The sequence below is a fragment of the Dryobates pubescens genome, chromosome 10, assembly GCF_014839835.1.
Source record: "Dryobates pubescens isolate bDryPub1 chromosome 10, bDryPub1.pri, whole genome shotgun sequence".
Lineage (NCBI taxonomy): Eukaryota > Metazoa > Chordata > Aves > Piciformes > Picidae > Dryobates > Dryobates pubescens.
In genome coordinates, this window is record NC_071621.1 from 17,358,970 (window position 1) to 17,375,568 (window position 16,599).

At 67.8% G+C, this 16,599-nt stretch overlaps 3 protein-coding genes across 3 annotated transcripts; 1 reads left to right on the forward strand and 2 right to left on the reverse strand.

Moving 5' to 3' along the window:
- Window positions 1-147: 147 nt before the first annotated feature.
- On the reverse strand, window positions 148-5,515 carry LAMTOR1 (late endosomal/lysosomal adaptor, MAPK and MTOR activator 1). The gene is made up of 5 exons (XM_054164915.1): window positions 5,380-5,515; window positions 4,426-4,571; window positions 3,179-3,256; window positions 2,122-2,248; window positions 148-282 (listed from the first exon to the last, which is right to left on the reverse strand). Exons 1-5 carry the CDS (start codon window positions 5,419-5,421, stop codon window positions 190-192), a joined length of 486 nt encoding a protein of 161 aa, XP_054020890.1. The 5' UTR covers window positions 5,422-5,515; the 3' UTR covers window positions 148-189.
- Window positions 5,516-6,805: 1,290 nt separating this feature from the next.
- Window positions 6,806-9,985, forward strand: LOC128897480 (transmembrane O-methyltransferase homolog). The gene is made up of 4 exons (XM_054164858.1): window positions 6,806-6,889; window positions 8,033-8,296; window positions 9,345-9,541; window positions 9,665-9,985. The coding sequence occupies exons 2-4, from the start codon at window positions 8,035-8,037 to the stop codon at window positions 9,983-9,985; spliced, it is 780 nt and encodes a 259-aa protein (XP_054020833.1). The 5' UTR covers window positions 6,806-6,889; window positions 8,033-8,034.
- A 2,602-nt stretch (window positions 9,986-12,587) lies between these two features.
- On the reverse strand, window positions 12,588-16,337 carry ANAPC15 (anaphase promoting complex subunit 15). Its single transcript, XM_054164916.1, has 4 exons — window positions 16,170-16,337; window positions 13,343-13,402; window positions 13,059-13,196; window positions 12,588-12,798 (listed from the first exon to the last, which is right to left on the reverse strand). The coding sequence occupies exons 1-4, from the start codon at window positions 16,287-16,289 to the stop codon at window positions 12,751-12,753; spliced, it is 366 nt and encodes a 121-aa protein (XP_054020891.1). The 5' UTR covers window positions 16,290-16,337; the 3' UTR covers window positions 12,588-12,750.
- Window positions 16,338-16,599: the final 262 nt, after the last annotated feature.

Genomic DNA, 16,599 nt, shown 5'->3' on the forward strand with positions numbered 1-16,599 from the left:
TGTCCAAGCTCTGTGAGAGGAGGACTAAAGACCACCAACAAACCAACCCCAAGACCTCCCCTGCCCCCCCACCCAGAAAACCCCAAAGCCACCCAAAATAAAGCCCCCCCCCCCAAAAAAAGCCCCAAAGCCCCCCCCCCCCCCGCCCAGAGGACCCCCAAGGTGCTGCAGCTGCAGGTCTGGGGGGGCTCAGGGGATGCCAAACTGTACAACCAGTTCTTCTTTGGCGTCGACTCGGATCTGGGAGAGAGCACTGAAGGCATAGGCAGCTATCCGGGACACCTGCGGGGGACAAGAGCCTCCTGGGGGGCACTGATGGCTTCAGATGGCCTCAGGGGGCCTGAGGGGGAGGCACAGGACAAGAGGCTCCTTGGGGACACTGCTGGCTGCAGAGGACTTTGGGGGACAAGAGGCTCCTTGGGGACACTGCTGGCTGCAGAGGACTTTGGGGGACAAGAGGCTCCTTGGGGGACACTGCTGGCTGCACAGGACTTTGGGGGACAAGAGGCTCCTTGGGGACACTGCTGGCTGCAGAGGACTTTGGGGGACAAGAGGCTCCTTGGGGGACACTGCTGGCTGCAGAGGACTTTGGGGGACAAGAGGCTCCTTGGGGGACACTGCTGGCTGCAGAGGACTTTGGGGGACAAGAGGCTCCTTGGGGGACACTGCTGGCTGCAGAGGACTTTGGGGGACAAGAGGCTCCTTGGGGGACACTGCTGGCTGCAGAGGACTTTGGGGGACAAGAGGCTCCTTGGGGACACTGCTGGCTGCAGAGGACTTTGGGGGACAAGAGGCTCCTTGGGGACACTGCTGGCTGCAGAGGACTTTGGGGCACAAGAGGCTCCTTGGGGGACACTGCTGGCTGCAGAGGACTTTGGTGGACAAGAGGCTCCTTGGGGGACACTGCTGGCTGCAGAGGACTTTGGGGGACAAGAGGCTCCTTGGGGACACTGCTGGCTGCAGAGGACTTTGGGGGACAAGAGGCTCCTTGGGGGACACTGCTGGCTGCAGAGGACTTTGGAAGAGGCTCCTTGGGGGACACTGCTGGCTGCAGAGGACTTTGGGGGACAAGAGGCTCCTTGGGGGACACTGCTGGCTGCAGAGGACTTTGGGGGACAAGAGGCTCCTTGGGGGACACTGCTGGCTGCAGAGGACTTTGGGGGACAAGAGGCTCCTTGGGGGACACTGCTGGCTGCAGAGGACTTTGGGGGACAAGAGGCTCCTTGGGGGACACTGCTGGCTGCAGAGGACTTTGGGGGACAAGAGGCTCCTTGGGGGACACTGCTGGCTGCAGAGGACTTTGGGGGACGAGAGGCTCCTTGGGGGACACTGCTGGCTGCAGAGGACTTTGGGGGACAAGAGGCTCCTTGGGGACACTGCTGGCTGCAGAGGACTTTGGGGCACAAGAGGCTCCTTGGGGGACACTGCTGGCTGCAGAGGACTTTGGGGGACAAGAGGCTCCTTGGGGGACACTGCTGGCTGCAGGGGGCCTCAGGGGGACACCGCCACCTTCAGGGGGCTTTGGGAGGGGACACACACAAGAGGTTCCTTGGGGACACTCCTGGCCTCAGGGAGCCTGGGGAGAGGGGGACACTGATGGCCTCAGCAGGGTGACAAGAGGCTCCTTGGGGACACTGCCAGCCTCAGGGGTACCTGAGGAAGGGGACAAAAGGCTCCTTGGGGACACTGCCAGCCTGGGGAGACACTGCTGCCTTCAGGGAGCCTGGAGGGCACTGCCAACCTCAGGGGCATGGCAGGGACACTGCTGGCACCCCCTCTGCAGTCTCTCATGGGATTTGGTTCTTCAAGACCCAGCCAGGAAGCCCCAGGGCACCACCACCCCACGGCCCTCAGCACCACAGCTCCACAGCTTCCCAACCCCTCCAGCCATGGGGACTCCACCACTGCCCTGGGCAGCCTGCCACAGGCCTGGGCACCCCTCAAGGGGCACCAATTGCTCCTCAGGGCCAAGCTCAACCTCCCCTGGCACACCCTGAGGCCAAACCCAGGAGCTGTCCCAACTCCAAGCACCCAAGATGCCACCTGTGATGCTGAGGGTCGAGGAACCTCAGCTGGAGCCCCCTCCCCACGTCCCATCTGCCCCCCCAAGGCCTCCCTCACCTGCTGGAGGTCTGCGAAGGGCACAGGGTCGCTGGCCAGGACTTGGTGGGGCTGGCTGGTGAGAGATGGCAGCAGGGGAAGCTTCTTCCAGTGCGTCAGGGTGGTGCTGAGCATGGCCAGGCGGGTGCTGAGCAGAGGACAAGGGCCACAGCCCGGCTGGCACCGTGGCTGGGGCCTGGCACTGCCACTTCAGGGGGGTCCTGGCACCGGGGGCCCAGCGCCACCGGTTGTGGTTCTGATACTGAGATGCCAAGCACTGAGGGTCTGGGGGCTTGATACTGGGGTCCCACCACTGGGGTACTGAGGGATTGATACTGGGGTCCCACCACTGGGGTACTGAGGGATTGATACTGGGGTCCCACCACTGGGGTACTGAGGGATTGATACTGGGTCTGGGGGCTTGATACTGGAATCCCACCACTGGGGTACTGGGGGCTTGATACTGGGTCTGGGGTCCTGGGGGCTTGATAGGTCCTGATACTAGGGGGCTGGGGTCCCAACACCAGGGAACTGGAATCTTGATACTAGGGCTGGGGTCCCAGCCCTGGGACACTGGAAATGAGGCTCTCACTCCTCCTATGCCACCACCCAAGGGCCAACAGGACAAGAAGAGACCCCTCCAGGCACCCCCACCCAGCCCCTCCTCATTCCCAGAGGCAGGAAGCTGAGGGAGCATCCAGCCCTCCACCACCAGAGCCGCCTTCAGAGCCCCCCAAGCAGGCCAGGAGGGGGGTGCAGAGGACCTCTGGCTCCCTCCCACCCAAGCAGGCCAGGAGGGGGGTGCAGAGGACCTCTGGCTCCCTCCCACCCAAGCAGGCCAGGAGGGGGGTGCAGAGGACCTCTGGCTCCCTCCCACCCAAGCAGGCCAGGAGGGGGGTGCAGAGGACCTCTGGCTCCCTCCCACCCAAGCAGGCCAGGAGGGGGGTGCAGAGGACCTCTGGCTCCCTCCCACCCAAGCAGGCCAGGAGGGGGGTGCAGAGGACCTCTGGCTCCCTCCCACCCAAGAGCAAGACAAATCAGGAAGGTTGCAGCCCCGGATGGAGCTGCAGGGCCCCACCTGTACTGCCGAGCTCTGTCCATGTACTCGTGCTGCTCCATGCCCTGGGAGTCTGCTGCTGACACATCGATGATGTTGCTGAGGAGACAGCAGGGAAGGCTTGGGAGAGAGCCTGGAGGCCAGCCAGGGACTGCCCCAGCACCACCCCCCCACGGCCCTCAGCACCACAGCTTCCCAACCCCTCCAGCCATGGGCACTCCACCACTGCCCTGGGCAGCCTGCCACAGGCCTGGGCACCCCTCAAGGGGCACCAATTGCTCCTCAGAGCCAAGCTCAACCTCCCCTGCCACAACCTGAGGCCATCTCCTCTTGGCCCAGCCCTCAGGAGCAGCCCTTGAGCCCCAGCTGGCTGCAAGCTGCTCTCAGGGAGCTGCAGAGAGCCACAAGGTCTCCCCTCAGCCTCCTCTGCTGCAGCCTCAACCCCCCCAGCTCCCTCAGCTGCTCCTCACAACTTCTCCACAGCCTTCTCCTCCTTCCCCAGACCCCTCCCCAGCTTCCTTGCCCTGCTCTGGCCCTGCCCCAGCCCTCAAGGTCCTCCTGGCAGGGAGAGCCCAACCCTGCCCCCAGGCTTGCAGCTGTGGGCTCCCCAGTGCCCAGCCCAGGGGCACAATCCCTGCCCTGCTCCTGCTGCCCACACCATTGCTGCTCCAGCCCAGGCTGCTGCTACCCTCCTTGCCCCCCTGGGCACCCCCTGGCTCCTCTCCAGCCTCTGCCACCAGCCCCCCCAGGCACTTCCCAGTCTCTCTGCCCCCAGCCTGGAGCCTTCCTGGCCTTGCTGTGCCCCATGGGCATGTCCCAGCCCTTGCCCTTGGTGCCCTCATCCCATTGCCCTCCCCCATGGCTCCAGACCCCTCTGGAGCTCCTTCCTGCCCCTCCAGCAGCTCAGCTCCCACCCAGCTTGGTGCCACCTGGCACCCTGAGGGCAGCAGGACTCCAGCAGTTGGCACTGGCCACGGTCAGGGACTGCCGAGAGCCCTCCAGGGGCTGGGTTGGTGCTGGGGAAGCCTTGCAGGGCCCTTGGGGTGCCAGCATCTGAGGTGGGTTTTAGAAGGTGACTTTTGGGGGGAAGGGGTGGCTGGAGCCCTGCTGCCCACAACATTGTTGTGCCCCAAGAGCAGCTCCCAGCCCTTAAGCCTGGCTCCACCTCATCCCCTTGTCCTCAGCCCGTGGCTGCAACCTGTCCACGGCCCCGGAAGCCCCTGGGACCACCCCGGGAGTCCCGGGGCGGGGTGGGGGGAGGGTCTCACATGGCGGTTTTGGCGAGGATGGAGGAGAGCATCGCCTGCTCGTCCGTGCGAGCCGAGGGCAGGTTGTGGTAGCTCTGCTCGGCGCCGTTCAGCGCCTTGCTGGGAGGGCTGGCAGCCGGCTCCAGCAGCCGTTTGGTCTCTTCCTCCTGGGGGCAAGCAGAGAGGAAGCTCAGCGCCCCCCCCGGGGGTAGGGGGGATCCGCGGGGAGGAAGGAGCTGCCCCTCCCTCCCCCCCACCCCCCGCTACCCCGCGCCGGGTCGATTTACGGTGGGACAAGCCACAGCCCCCCGCCCCCTCCCCTTCCCCAGCGCTGTCCGAGGAGGGAAGGATGGCACCGCTCCAGCACCGGTGTGCAGGGGGCACGGGCTGCAGAGTCCCCCCAAAAACACAGCCCGGGACACCGGGGGGAGCAAGGAGGTAGCACAGACCCCCAGGGCCAGGTTGGGAGAGAGCAGCGTGGCTGCTGTCACGGTGCAGAAAGCATTCCCGAAGCCCCCGGGGAAGGGGTCACAGTTCCCGGGATGGACACCGACCCCGACCCCCCCGCCTCTCCCCGGGACACCGACACACCACCCCACCGCTCCGCCTCCCCCCGGACACCGACCCCCGACTCGGGCCAGACAACGCCAGGGGAGACCCCCGGAGGCGCCGGGAGAAGTGTCGACCCCCAACATTAAAGCAGCGAGTCCTGGGCAGCCAGAGAACAGCTCGCGGTGGGGTCTCCCCGCCCCCCCGGTAAGATCCCACCCCGTCCCCGGTACGGTCGCTCGCCCTTCTCCTCCTCCTCCTCACCCCCTCCCCCTCCCCCCCCCCCGGTACAGTCCTCCCTCTCCTCTTCCCCTTCCCCACCCCCCGGGTACGGTCCACCCCCTCCCCCGCCGTGACAGGGACAAGCCCCCAGCCCCCCGGGACTGCCCCTCGCCGGCCCTGCTGCGGCTGTCTCGGGGGTGGCACCTGGTCGGAGGCCTCAGCCTCGCTGCTGTAGCAGCAGCCCATGGCGAGGCGCAGCAGGGCCGGACCGGGCCGGGCGCGGCTGCGGTGTCCGCTAGGGGCCCGGCCGCCCCGGTCACGTGACGGGGGACGGGGCGGAGCCTCCTCGTGACCTGCCATCGCGTCACGTGGGGCGGTGCGGCAGGCAGGGAAAGCCAATGGGTTTAAAGGGCCGCGGTCACGTGAGGAGGAGCCAATCAGCGCTCAGAAAGGCGGAAAGAAGGGAGCGGAGGGAGGGGGAAGGAGCCGCTCGCGGGAGCGCGCGCGCGCGGGGGGCGTCGTCATGTGGAGGGGGAGGGTGGCGCGCGGGGGTTGAGGGGAGAGGAGGGGGGGGACCGCGTCACGCGGCTGGAGGCGGTGCGCGCGCGTGCAGCGGCGGTGGTCACGTGGAGGGAGGCGGAGTAGCAGGAGGGGGAGGGGGAGGACGCTGCGGCGAGCGCCGCCTGGCGACGGTGCCCGCAAATAACCGCCCGGTGCTGCTCCCCAGTGCTTCCAATGCTTCCCAGCGCTCTCTGTGCTTCCCAGTCCCCCCCAGCGCTTCCCAGTGCACCCCAGTGCTTCGTAGTGCTCCCCAATGCTGCTCAGTGCTCCCACTACTCCACAGTGCTCCTAGTGCTTCCCAGTTCTCCCTCTGCTTCCAGTCCTCCCCAGTGTTCCCAGTGCACCCCAGTGCTCCCCAGAGCTCCCTACTGCTCCCAGTGCTCCCCGGTGCTTCCCAGGTACTGGACCCCGTCCCCTCCTATGCACGGAGCCGGCACAGGACCCTGTCCCCTGCCATGCCCGGAGCCGGCACAGGACCCTGTCCCCTGCCATGCCCGGAGCCGGTACGGGACCCTGTCCCCTGCCATGCCCGGAGCCGGTACGGGACCCTGTCCCCTGCCATGCCCGGAGCCGGCACAGGACCCTGTCCCCTGCCATGCCCGGAACCGGGACGGGACCCTGTCCCCTGCCATGTCCGGAGCCGGTACGGGACCCTGTCCCCTGCCATGCCCGGAGCCGGTACGGGACCCTGTCCCCTGCCATGCCCGGAGCCGGTACGGGACCCTGTCCCCTGCCATGCCCGGAGCCGGTACGGGACCCTGTCCCTTGCCATGCCCGGAGCCGGTACGGGACCCTGTCCCCTCCCGTGCCCGGAGCCGGTACGGGACCCTGTCCCCTGCCATGCAGGTAACTGGAGCCAGTGCAGGACCCTTTCCCCCTCCCATGCCGGTAACCGGAGCCGGTACAGGACCCTGTCCCCTCCCATGCCGGTAACCGGAGCCGGTACAGGACCTCGTCCCCCTCTCTTGCCGGTAACCGGAGCCGGTGCTGGACCCTGTCCCCCTCCCATGCAGGTAACCGGAGCCGGTGCAGGAACCTCTCCCTCTCCCTCGCCGGTAACCGGAGCCGGTGCCCGCGGCGGTGCCGGTATCGGTAGCTGAGTCGTCCCCGGAGGCTCCGCCGCCGGCTCCTGCTGCCCGCAGCCTGCGCTCAGGTAAGTGCCGCCCCACTCCCCCTGCTCCCCCCCCAGGGACCCCCGGAGCCCCCAGACCCCCGCAGGACAGCAGCTCCGGGCGGGGCTGGAGGACAGCAGTCAGGGAGCACCACCCTGGCACCACCCAGTGCCAGCGCACCGGGGACACGACCCCAGCCCCAGTGAGAGGACCCCAGCCCCAGTATTAAGACCTCGGCCCCAGCACCAAGCCCCCAGCCCAATACAAAGCCTCCTTCCCCAAGCCTTCATCCCAGTACTAAGCCCCCAGCCTCAATATCAAGTCCCCAGCCCCAGTGCCAAGACCCCAGATCCAGTATCAGGACCTCAATCCCATTATGAGGACCCCAGCCCTAGTATTAAGACCTCAGCCCCAGGATCAAGCCCCCAGCCCCAGTACCAAGCCCCCAGTCCCAGTGGCAGGACTCTAGTCCCAGTAGCAAGCCCCCTCCCCATCCCAAATCCCCACTCCCAGTTCGAGTCCCAATCCCCCTTCCCCAATTCCAAGCTCCCTTCTTTATCCCCAAGCTCCCAGCCCCTGTACCAAGCCCCCTCCCCAGCCCCAATCCCCCCTCTCCAATTCCAAGCCTTCTTCCCATCCCCACACCCCCTTCCCCATCCCAAATCTCCCCTCCCTACTCCCAAGCCCCCAGCCCCAATATCAATTCCCCAGCCCCAGTATCAAGCCCCCTCCCCTTCCCCAAACTCCAATCCCCCTTCCCTGATTCAAATCCTCCCTCCCCAGCCCTAATTCTCCCTCCCCATCCACAAGCCCCCAGCCCCAATATCAGTTCCCCAGTCCCAGTACCAAGCCCCCAGCCCCAATATCAATTCCCCAGCCCCAGTACCAAGCCCCCAGCCCCAATATCAATTACCCAGCCCCAGTACCAAGCCCCCAGCCCCAATATCAATTCCCCAGCCCCAGTACCAAGCCCCCAGCCCCAATATCAATTACCCAGCCCCAGAGCCAAGACCCCAGCCCCCATATCAAGCCCCTTCCCCAATCCCAATCCCCCCTCCCTATCCCCAAGCCCCCATCCCCGGTACCAATCCCCCCTTCCCCAACTCCAATCCCCCTCTCCCCCATCCCCCAAGCCCTCCTCCTCCTCCCTCTCCTCCTGCCCCCCCGCCCCCTTATCTCCCCAGGCATGGTGTCCGCCGCCCTCGCCTTGGCCTTCCTCCCCTTCCTCCTCACCCTCCTGCTGCGCTACCGCCACCACCTGCTGCTGCTGCTGTGGGGGGTGGCGCTGGGCTGGCTGCGGGACCGCCTGAGCCGGGTGCCCCGGGAGCAGCGGGCATTCCAGTTCCTGCTGGCACACGCCGTGCCCGGCGACCCCCGCCACATCCTGCGCACCTTCGACCTCTGGTGCCAGCGCCGGGAGCACCTCAGCTGCGTGGGGCCGGTCAAGGGTCAGCCTTCGGAGACCACCAACCCCCCGCCCCCCACACTCCCTCCCCCGCCTGGTGGCTAGCTGGGGGAAGAAGGGGAGGGAAGGAGGGTGATGGGCACGGGATGCCTGGCACGGCTGGGGCATCGTCAGTGGAGTTGGGGCAGTGCCAGAGTAGCTTAAGCATCGTTGGGCATGGGCATGGTGCTGGGGGTATGGCCCCCGGAGTGCCTGGCATGGTTGGGGCATCGTCAGTAGAGCTGGGGCAGTGCCAGTGTGGTTGGGGCACTGCCAGTGGAGATGGAGAGTGGTTAGCAAGGGCACGGTACCTGGAACACCTGGCATGGTTGGGGCATCACCAGTGCAGATGGCATGGGCATGGTGGCATGGCCCTGGGATGCTTGGCATGGTTGGGGCACCATTGGTGGAGTTGGGGTAGTGCCAGGGTAGCTTGAGCATCGTTGGCATAGGGTTGGGGTATGGCCCCTGGGGTACCTGGTATGGTTGGGGCATCACCAGTGGAGATGGAGCATCCTTGGCATGGGCATGGTGCTGGGGTATGGCTCATGGGATGCCTGGCATGGTTGAGGCACCACCAGTGGAGTTGGGGCACGGCCAGTGGAGATACAGCATTGTTGGCATGGACATGGTACTTGGAATATCACCAATGCAGATGGCATGGTGGCATGGCCCTGGGATGCCTGGCACAGTTGGGGCATTATCAGGGGCATGGTGCTGGGGGTATGGCACTAGAGTGCCTGGCATAGTTGGGGCATTGTCAGTGGAGTTGGAGCTCCACTGGTGTAAATGGAGCACCGTTGGCATGGGCACCACTGGCACAACTGTAGCACCATTGCTGTGGCCATGGCACCATCAGCACTGCCCTGGCACCATTGTTGTGGTCATGGCACCACTAGCATGGCTGTGGCACCACTGCTGTGGCCACGGCATGGCTGGCAGGGCCATGGCACTTCTCCTTGCCCCAAGCTGGGGGGGCGGGGGGGCACCAGGTGGGTGCCAGCCTCTGCTGGGCACCTGCAGGGCACTGAGGTGGCCTCCGTCCGGCGCAGGTCGCATCGTGGAGAGGCTGCTGGCAGAGAGGGCGCCGCTGAGGCTGCTGGAGCTGGGCACCTACTGCGGCTATGCCACCGTGCTGCTGGCACAGGGCATGCCCCCCGGTGCCAGGCTCTACAGCGTGGAGCTGAACCCCCAGCACGCGGCCGTGGCAGAGAAGGTCCTGAGGCTGGCTGGCATCGACGAGCAGAGGGTGAGCAGGGGCACCGGGGAGGGCGCACGATGGGACGGGAGAGGGTGGGAAGGGCACGGGACAGCAGCCCCCTGCCCCGCAGCGCCCCCCTGTGGCCAGCTGCGAGGTGGGTTCCCCCCGCAGGTGGAGCTGCTGGTGGGGCCCTCGGAGGAGGTGATCCCCAAGCTGAGGCAGAGGCAGGGCCTGCAGCAGCTGGACTTCGTCTTCATGGACCACTGGAAGAGCTGCTACCTGCGGGACCTGCAGCTGCTGGAGAGCCTCCAGATGCTGGCCCCGGGGGCCACCATCCTGGCCGACAACGTCCTCTTCCCCGGGGCCCCTCACTTCCTGCAGTACGCCAAGAGCTGCGGCAGGTACCGCTGCAGGGTGCACAGGGCCAGCCTCGAGTACTTCGATGCCATCCCCGACGGCATCGCAGAGCTCTGCTACCTTGGCGCCCCCTGAGCCACGGCCCGCGGGCACGGCACCCAGCCCCGGAGACACCCAGCCCCTGAGCCACAGCCCCCGGGCAGGGCACCCAGCCCCGGAGCCACCCAGCCCCTGGGCAGGGCACCCAGCCCCCAAGCCACCCAGCCCCTGGGCAGGGCACCCAGCCCCGGAGACACCCAGCCCCTGAGCCACTGCCCGCGGGCAGGGCACCCAGCCCCGGAGACACCCAGCCCCTGAGCCACTGCCCGCGGGCAGGGCACCCAGCCCCTGAGCCACCCAGCCCCTGAGCCACTGCCCGCGGGCAGGGCACCCAGCCCCTGAGCCACCCAGCCCCTGAGCCACTGCCCCCGGGCAGGGCACCCAGCCCCTGAGCCACCCAGCCCCTGAGCCACTGCCCGCGGGCAGGGCACCCAGCCCCGGAGCCACCCAGCCCCTGAGCCACAGCCCCCGGGCAGGGCACCCAGCCCCGGAGCCACCCAGCCCCTGGGCAGGGCACCCAGCCCCCAAGCCACCCAGCCCCTGAGCCACTGCCCGCGGGCAGGGCACCCAGCCCCGGAGCCACCCAGCCCCTGGGCCACTGCCTGCGGGCACGGCACCCAGCCCCGGAGACACCCAGCCCCTGAGCCACTGCCCCCGGGCAGGGCACCCAGCCCCGGAGCCACCCAGCCCCTGGGCCACTGCCTGCGGGCAGGGCACCCAGCCCCTGAGCCACCCAGCCCCTGAGCCACTGCCCCCGGGCAGGGCACCCAGCCCCCGAGCCACCCAGCCCCTGAGCCACTGCCCGCGGGCAGGGCACCCAGCCCCGGAGCCACCCAGCCCTTGAGCCACGGCCCGCGGGCAGGGCACCCAGCCCCCGAGCCACCCAGCCCCTGAGCCACTGCCCCCGGGCAGGGCACCCAGCCCCGGAGCCACCCAGCCCCTGAGCCACTGCCCGCGGGCAGGGCACCCAGCCCCTGAGCCCCCCAGCCCCTGGGCAGGGCACCCAGCCCCAGAGCCCCCCAGCCCCTGGGCAGGGCACCCAGCCCCTGAGCCACTGCCCGTGGGCAGGGCACCCAGCCCCGGAGCCACCCAGCCCCTGAGCCACTGCCCGCGGGCAGGGCACCCAGCCCCAGAGCCACCCAGCCCCTGAGCCACTGCCCGCGGGCAGGGCACCCAGCCCCGGAGCCACCCAGCCCCTGAGCCACTGCCCGCGGGCAGGGCACCCAGCCCCTGAGCCACCCAGCCCCTAGGCAGGACACCCAGCCCCGGAGCCACCCAGCCCCTGAGCTACTGCCCCCGGGCAGGGCACCCAGCCCCGGAGCCACCCAGCCCCTGAGCTACTGCCCCCGGGCAGGACACCCAGCCCCGGAGCCACCCAGCCCCTAGGCAGGACACCCAGCCCCGGAGCCACCCAGCCCCTGAGCTACTGCCCCCGGGCAGGGCACCCAGCCCCGGAGCCACCCAGCCCCTGAGCTACTGCCCCCGGGCAGGACACCCAGCCCCGGAGCCACCCAGCCCCTGAGCTACTGCCCCCGGGCAGGGCACCCAGCCCCGGAGACACCCAGCCCCTGGGCAGGGCACCCAGCCCCAGAGCCCCCCAGCCCCCGGAGCAGGGCACCCAGCCCCAAACATGGCTGTGGAAGGAGACTGGAGGCTGCTGTGGTTTGTGGTGGGGATTGAGGAGAGGGAGGGCAGAGGAGAGCTGGGGTGTGGGGAGACCACCCCTGAGTCCTGGCTTGGTCAGAGGAAGGAGGGCATGGAGGGCACCTTCAGCCAGCCTGCTGGCAGCCCACAAGGGAGTGCCAGGCCTGGCCAGGGTGAGAAGCTCCTGCAGGCCAAGCAGGGCAAGGGTAGGGTCCTGCCCCTGGGCAGGGACAACCTCCTGCAGCAGCACAGCCCAGGGGGGAGCTGCTGGGGAGCAGCTGCCAGGAGAAGGAGCTGGGGGTGGGCACAGGGAGGTGCCCAGCAGCCAGCAAGGTGCCCTGGGGGAGGCCAAAGGTGTCCTTGGGGGCATGGAGCAGAGTGTGGGCAGCAGCAGGGGCAGGGAGGTTCTGCTGCCCTGCCCTGGGGAGGCCACAGCTGCAGGGCTGGGGCCAGGGCTGGGCTGCCCAGGCCAGAGCCTGGGAAGTGCTGGGGAGAGTCCAGGGGAGACTGGGGAGAGGCTGAGGGCCAGAGGAGGACAACAAAGGTGGGGAAGGGTCTGGAGAAGTTGTGAGGAGCAGCTGAGGGCCCTGGGGGCTGCTGAGGCTGCAGCAGAGCAGCCCCAGAGGGGAGCTGAGCAATGCTCAGCAAGAGCTCAAGGAGCTGTGGGGGGCAAGAGCCTGGGGCTGGCATCTGCTGAGTGCTGCCCAGGGCTCAAGGGGCAGCCAGGAGATGCCAGCAGGAGCAACTTGTTTGGGGTGAGGCTGCTGGAGAGGCCTGGAGCAGGCTGCCCAGAGAGGCTGTGGAGAGCTTCCAAGCCCTCCCCCTGGCCATGGTGCCCCTGGGCAAGCTGCTGGGGGTGCCCCTGGCCTGGGTGGGCTCCAGAGCTCCCTTCCCACCCCTCTGGGGTTCCATGGTCCAGGCTCTGCACCTCCCACCCCCTAATTTTGGGCTCTTTTCCTGAAAACTCAGAAGTTTATTAGAAAAGTCTGCAGTGCTGCCCAGTGCCAACCTCTCCACTTCTCCAGCTTCCCTCTGTGCCCTACCAGGGCAGGAGAAGCTTCACCAAACCTCCACCTCTGCTGCCAGCAGGGTGCTGGGGGAAGGATCTTGCTCCTCCTCCCTCCCCCAGCCTCAGCTGTGCTGTGATCCTGGCAGAATCAGATCATCCACTGGTCCTGATCCTGCTCTGCCCCTTCCATGTCCACCTGGGAGGAGGAAGAAGGCAACAGAAGCAGCTGAGGCCTGGGGGTTGTTGGTGTGCCAAGGCCCTGGGGGTGGTGGCTGCAGCCCTGCACCTCAGTGCCAGGAGGAGCTTGAGGGCTGGGGCAGGGCCAGAGCAGCGCAAGGAAGCTGGGGAGGGGTCTGGGGAAGGAGGAGAAGGCTGTGGAGAAGTTGTGAGGAGCAGCTGAGGGAGCTGGGGGGGTTGAGGCTGCAGCAGAGGAGGCTGAGCAGCCCTGGTCCTCACCTCATTGATCTCCCCATCGTCAGGGGACTCATTGTAGTCGTTCATCTCATCCATGTCCTGCATGTCCTCATCATCCTCAGAGTCCTCCTCGCTGTCCTCATCATCTTCATCGTCCTCCTCCTCCTCCTCGTCGTAATGCTGCGGGCAACGGAGCTCCAGCAACCCCTCCCCCCCCACCAAGTCACCTCCCACTGGGGGAGGGGGAACTGAGGACCACCCCCCCCCCCCAAAAGTCACCTCCCACTGGGGGAGATGGAGGCTGAGGACCACCCCCCAAAACCCACCTCAGATGCTGGCTTCCCGATGGGCACCAGGTTGTTGTCCTTCTCTGCTATGCTCTGGAGCTTTGGGAAGGAAAGAGAAGGAAGAGGTTGGCTGAGGACACCTCCAAGGCCACCCCAAGGGCCCTGCAAGGCTTTCCCCAGCACCAACCCAGCCCCTGGAGGGCTCTCAGCAGTCCCTGACCGTGCCCAGTGCCAACTGCTGGAGGAGTCCTGCTGCCCCCAGGGTGCCAGGAGGCACCAAGCTGGGTGGGAGTTGAGCTGCTGGAGGGGCAGGAGGGAGCTCCAGAGGGCTCTGGAGCCATGGGGGAGGCCAATGGGATGAGGGCACCAAGGGCAAGGGCTGGGACATGCCCATGGGGCACAGGGAGGCTCCAGGCAGGGGGCAGAGGAGCTGGGAAGTGCCTGGGTGGGAACGGCCCTGGGGGGGTTGGTGGCAGAGGCTGGAGAGGAGCCAGGGGGTGCCCAGGGGGGCAAGGAGGGCAGCAGCAGCCTGGGCTGGAGCAGCAATGGTGTGGGCAGCAGGAGCAGGGCAGGGATTGTGCCCCTGGGCTGGGCACTGGGGAGCCCACAGCTGCAAGCCTGGGGGCAGGGTTGGGCTCTCCCTGCCAGGAGGACCTTGAGGGCTGGGGCAGGGCCAGAGCAGGGCAAGGAAGCTGGGGAGGGGTCTGGGGAAGGAGGAGAAGGCTGTGGAGAAGTTGTGAGGAGCAGCTGAGGGAGCTGGGGGGGTTGAGGCTGCAGCAGAGGAGGCTGAGGGGAGACCTTGTGGCTCTCTGCAGCTCCCTGAGAGCAGCTTGCAGCCAGCTGGGGCTCAAGGGCTGCTCCTGAGGGCTGGGCCAAGAGGAGATGGCCTCAGGCTGTGGCAGGGGAGGTTGAGCTTGGCCCTGAGGAGCAATTGGTGCCCCTTGAGGGGTGCCCAGGGCAGTGGTGGAATCCCCAGCCCTGGATCTGTGGTGCTGAGGGCCATGGGGGAGTGGTGCTTGGACTCCCATCAGCCTCAAGGTCTTCTCCAACCCATCCCAGGACTCTGCTCCACCAAGCTGCTCAATCCCCACAGCTAATTAAAGCTTAATTAAAACCCTCCTGCACCTCTCACCCTGAGGCACTCAGCAGCTCTCCTGGGTGCTGGGGGCTTAATTAATTAATCCAATTAATTAATTACCCTCATTATCTAACTGGCTCTAATTACTGTGCAGTTTTGATCCAGGAGAGCTTTCCTCTCCCCAAAGCCAGAGGCTTCTCCTGGGCTCCTGGCACCAAACCCAGGGGGCACTGGGCTCAGGCCTCCCCCTTCCATCATTAGGGGAGGTTAATTAATTAGAGACTGGGCTTAAGCAGCAGCTCTTTAAGTAGGCCTTCTCCCCGAGCTACCCCTGGCAGTGGGACCTCTTCCACAACCAGTGTCCAACTCCCCCCAGCCTCGGTGCCCTTTCCAAGGCCACTGCCCCCGGTCCCGGGACCCCTGCCAGGTCCGGTGCCCCCGGTCCCAAAGCCATCACCGATACCCCACTGCCCCCCGGCCCCTACACCGCCACCGGAGCCCACCCAACCCCGGTACCCCGCTGTCCCGGGCCCCTACACCGCCACCAGAGTCCACCCAACCCCGGTACCCCGCTGTCCCGGGCCCCTACACCGCCACCAGAGCCCACCCAACCCCGGCCCCTACACCGCTACCGGAGCCCACCCAACCCCGGTACCCCGCTGTCCCGGGCCCCTACACCGCCAGCAGAGCCCACCCAACCCCGGTACCCCGCTGTCCCGGGCCCCTACACCGCCACCAGAGTCCACCCAACCCCGGTACCCGCTTGTCCCGGGACCCTACACCGCCACCAGAGTCCCACCCAACCCGGTACCCCGCTGTTCCGGGCCCCTACACCGCCCCCCCGGGGCCCACCCAACCCGGTACCCCGCTGTCCGGGCCCCTACACCGCCACAGAGGTCCACCCAACCCCGGTACCCCCGCTGTCCCGGGCCCCTACACCGCCAGCAGAGCCACCCAACCCCGGTACCCCGCTGTCCCGGGCCCCCTACACCGCCACCAGAGTCCACCAACCCCGGTACCCCGCTTGTCCCGGGCCCATACACCGCCACCAGAGCCCACCCAAACCCGGTACCCCGCTGTCCCGGCGCCCTACACCGCCCCCGGGGCCCACCCAACCCGGTACCCTCTCGCTGTCCCGGGCCCCCTACACGCCACCAGAGCCACCCAACCCCGGTACCCCCGCTTGTCCCGGACCCTACACCGCCACCAGAGCCCACCCAACCCCGGTACCCCGCTGTCCCCGGCCCCTACACCGCACAGAGCCCCACCCCAACCCCGGTACCCCGCTGTCCCCGGGCCCCCTACACCGCCAGCAGAGTCCACCCAACCCGGTACCCCGCTGTCCCGGCCCCTACACCGCCAGCAGAGCCCACCCAACCCCGGTACCCCGCTGTCCCGGGCCCCTACACCGCCACCAGAGTCCACCCAACCCCGGTACCCCGCTGTCCCGGGCCCCTACACCGCCACCAGAGCCCACCCAAACCCGGTACCCCGCTGTTCCGGGCCCCTACACCGCCCCCGGGGCCCACCCAACCCCGGTACCCCGCTGTCCCGGGCCCCTACACCGCCACCAGAGCCCACCCAACCCCGGTACCCCGCTGTCCCGGACCCCTACACCGCCACCAGAGCCCACCCAACCCCGGTACCCCGCTGTCCCCGGCCCCTACACCGCCACCAGAGTCCACCCAACCCCGGTACCCCGCTGTCCCGGGCCCCTACACCGCCACCAGAGTCCACCCAACCCCGGTACCCCGCTGTCCCGGGCCCCTACACCGCCCCCGGGCCCACCCAGGCCTGGTGCTGCTGCTCCTGCTGCTGCAGCTCGGTCTCATCCACGCAAGGCCGATCAAGGTTGAACCACAGGGACTCGGTAACGCGGGGCAGCAGCGAAGGGAAGAGCGTGGACATGGCGAGGCAGCCAGGCCGGCCGCTGCCGGCCGCGTCCCGGAAGTAGACACCTCCCGCGCCGGAAGTTGCTGGGTGTCCCTCGTGCGCATGCGCAAAGGAAGCACCGAGTCCGCGCCCGCCGCGGGGGGGCGTGACTATGCTGGGAGGGGGCGTGTAGTGGGCGTGGTTAGTGATGATTGACAACTGCGGCGGCTCCCTGCCCCGAAGCGAGTCCGGCCCGGGAGGAGCGGCGCCGGCGGGGGCTTCAGGGACTCCCCTCGGGTGTCTGTGACCCACCGAGGGGGATTTGGGGCCCCCGCTAGGGTATCTG

Excerpts from the sequence above, each read along its gene's own strand:
- LAMTOR1 (XM_054164915.1), bottom strand. The coding sequence starts at position 5,421 with ATGGGCTGCTGCTACAGCAGCGAGGCTGAGGCCTCCGACCAG. Across the intron at positions 2,249-3,178 it reads GACAGAGCTCGGCAGTACAG|CACCCGCCTGGCCATGCTCA; the intron begins GTGGGGCCCTGC and ends TCCTCTGCTCAG. Across the intron at positions 283-2,121 it reads CCTTCGCAGACCTCCAGCAG|GTGTCCCGGATAGCTGCCTA; the intron begins GTGAGGGAGGCC and ends TGTCCCCCGCAG.
- LOC128897480 (XM_054164858.1), top strand. The coding sequence starts at position 8,035 with ATGGTGTCCGCCGCCCTCGCCTTGGCCTTCCTCCCCTTCCTCCTCACC. Across the intron at positions 8,297-9,344 it reads CTGCGTGGGGCCGGTCAAGG|GTCGCATCGTGGAGAGGCTG; the intron begins GTCAGCCTTCGG and ends CGTCCGGCGCAG. Across the intron at positions 9,542-9,664 it reads CTGGCATCGACGAGCAGAGG|GTGGAGCTGCTGGTGGGGCC; the intron begins GTGAGCAGGGGC and ends TTCCCCCCGCAG.
- ANAPC15 (XM_054164916.1), bottom strand. The coding sequence starts at position 16,289 with ATGTCCACGCTCTTCCCTTCGCTGCTGCCCCGCGTTACCGAGTCCCTG. Across the intron at positions 13,403-16,169 it reads AGCAGCAGCACCAGGCCTGG|CTCCAGAGCATAGCAGAGAA; the intron begins GTGGGCCCGGGG and ends TCCTTCCCAAAG. Across the intron at positions 12,799-13,058 it reads ACGATGGGGAGATCAATGAG|GTGGACATGGAAGGGGCAGA; the intron begins GTGAGGACCAGG and ends TCCTCCTCCCAG.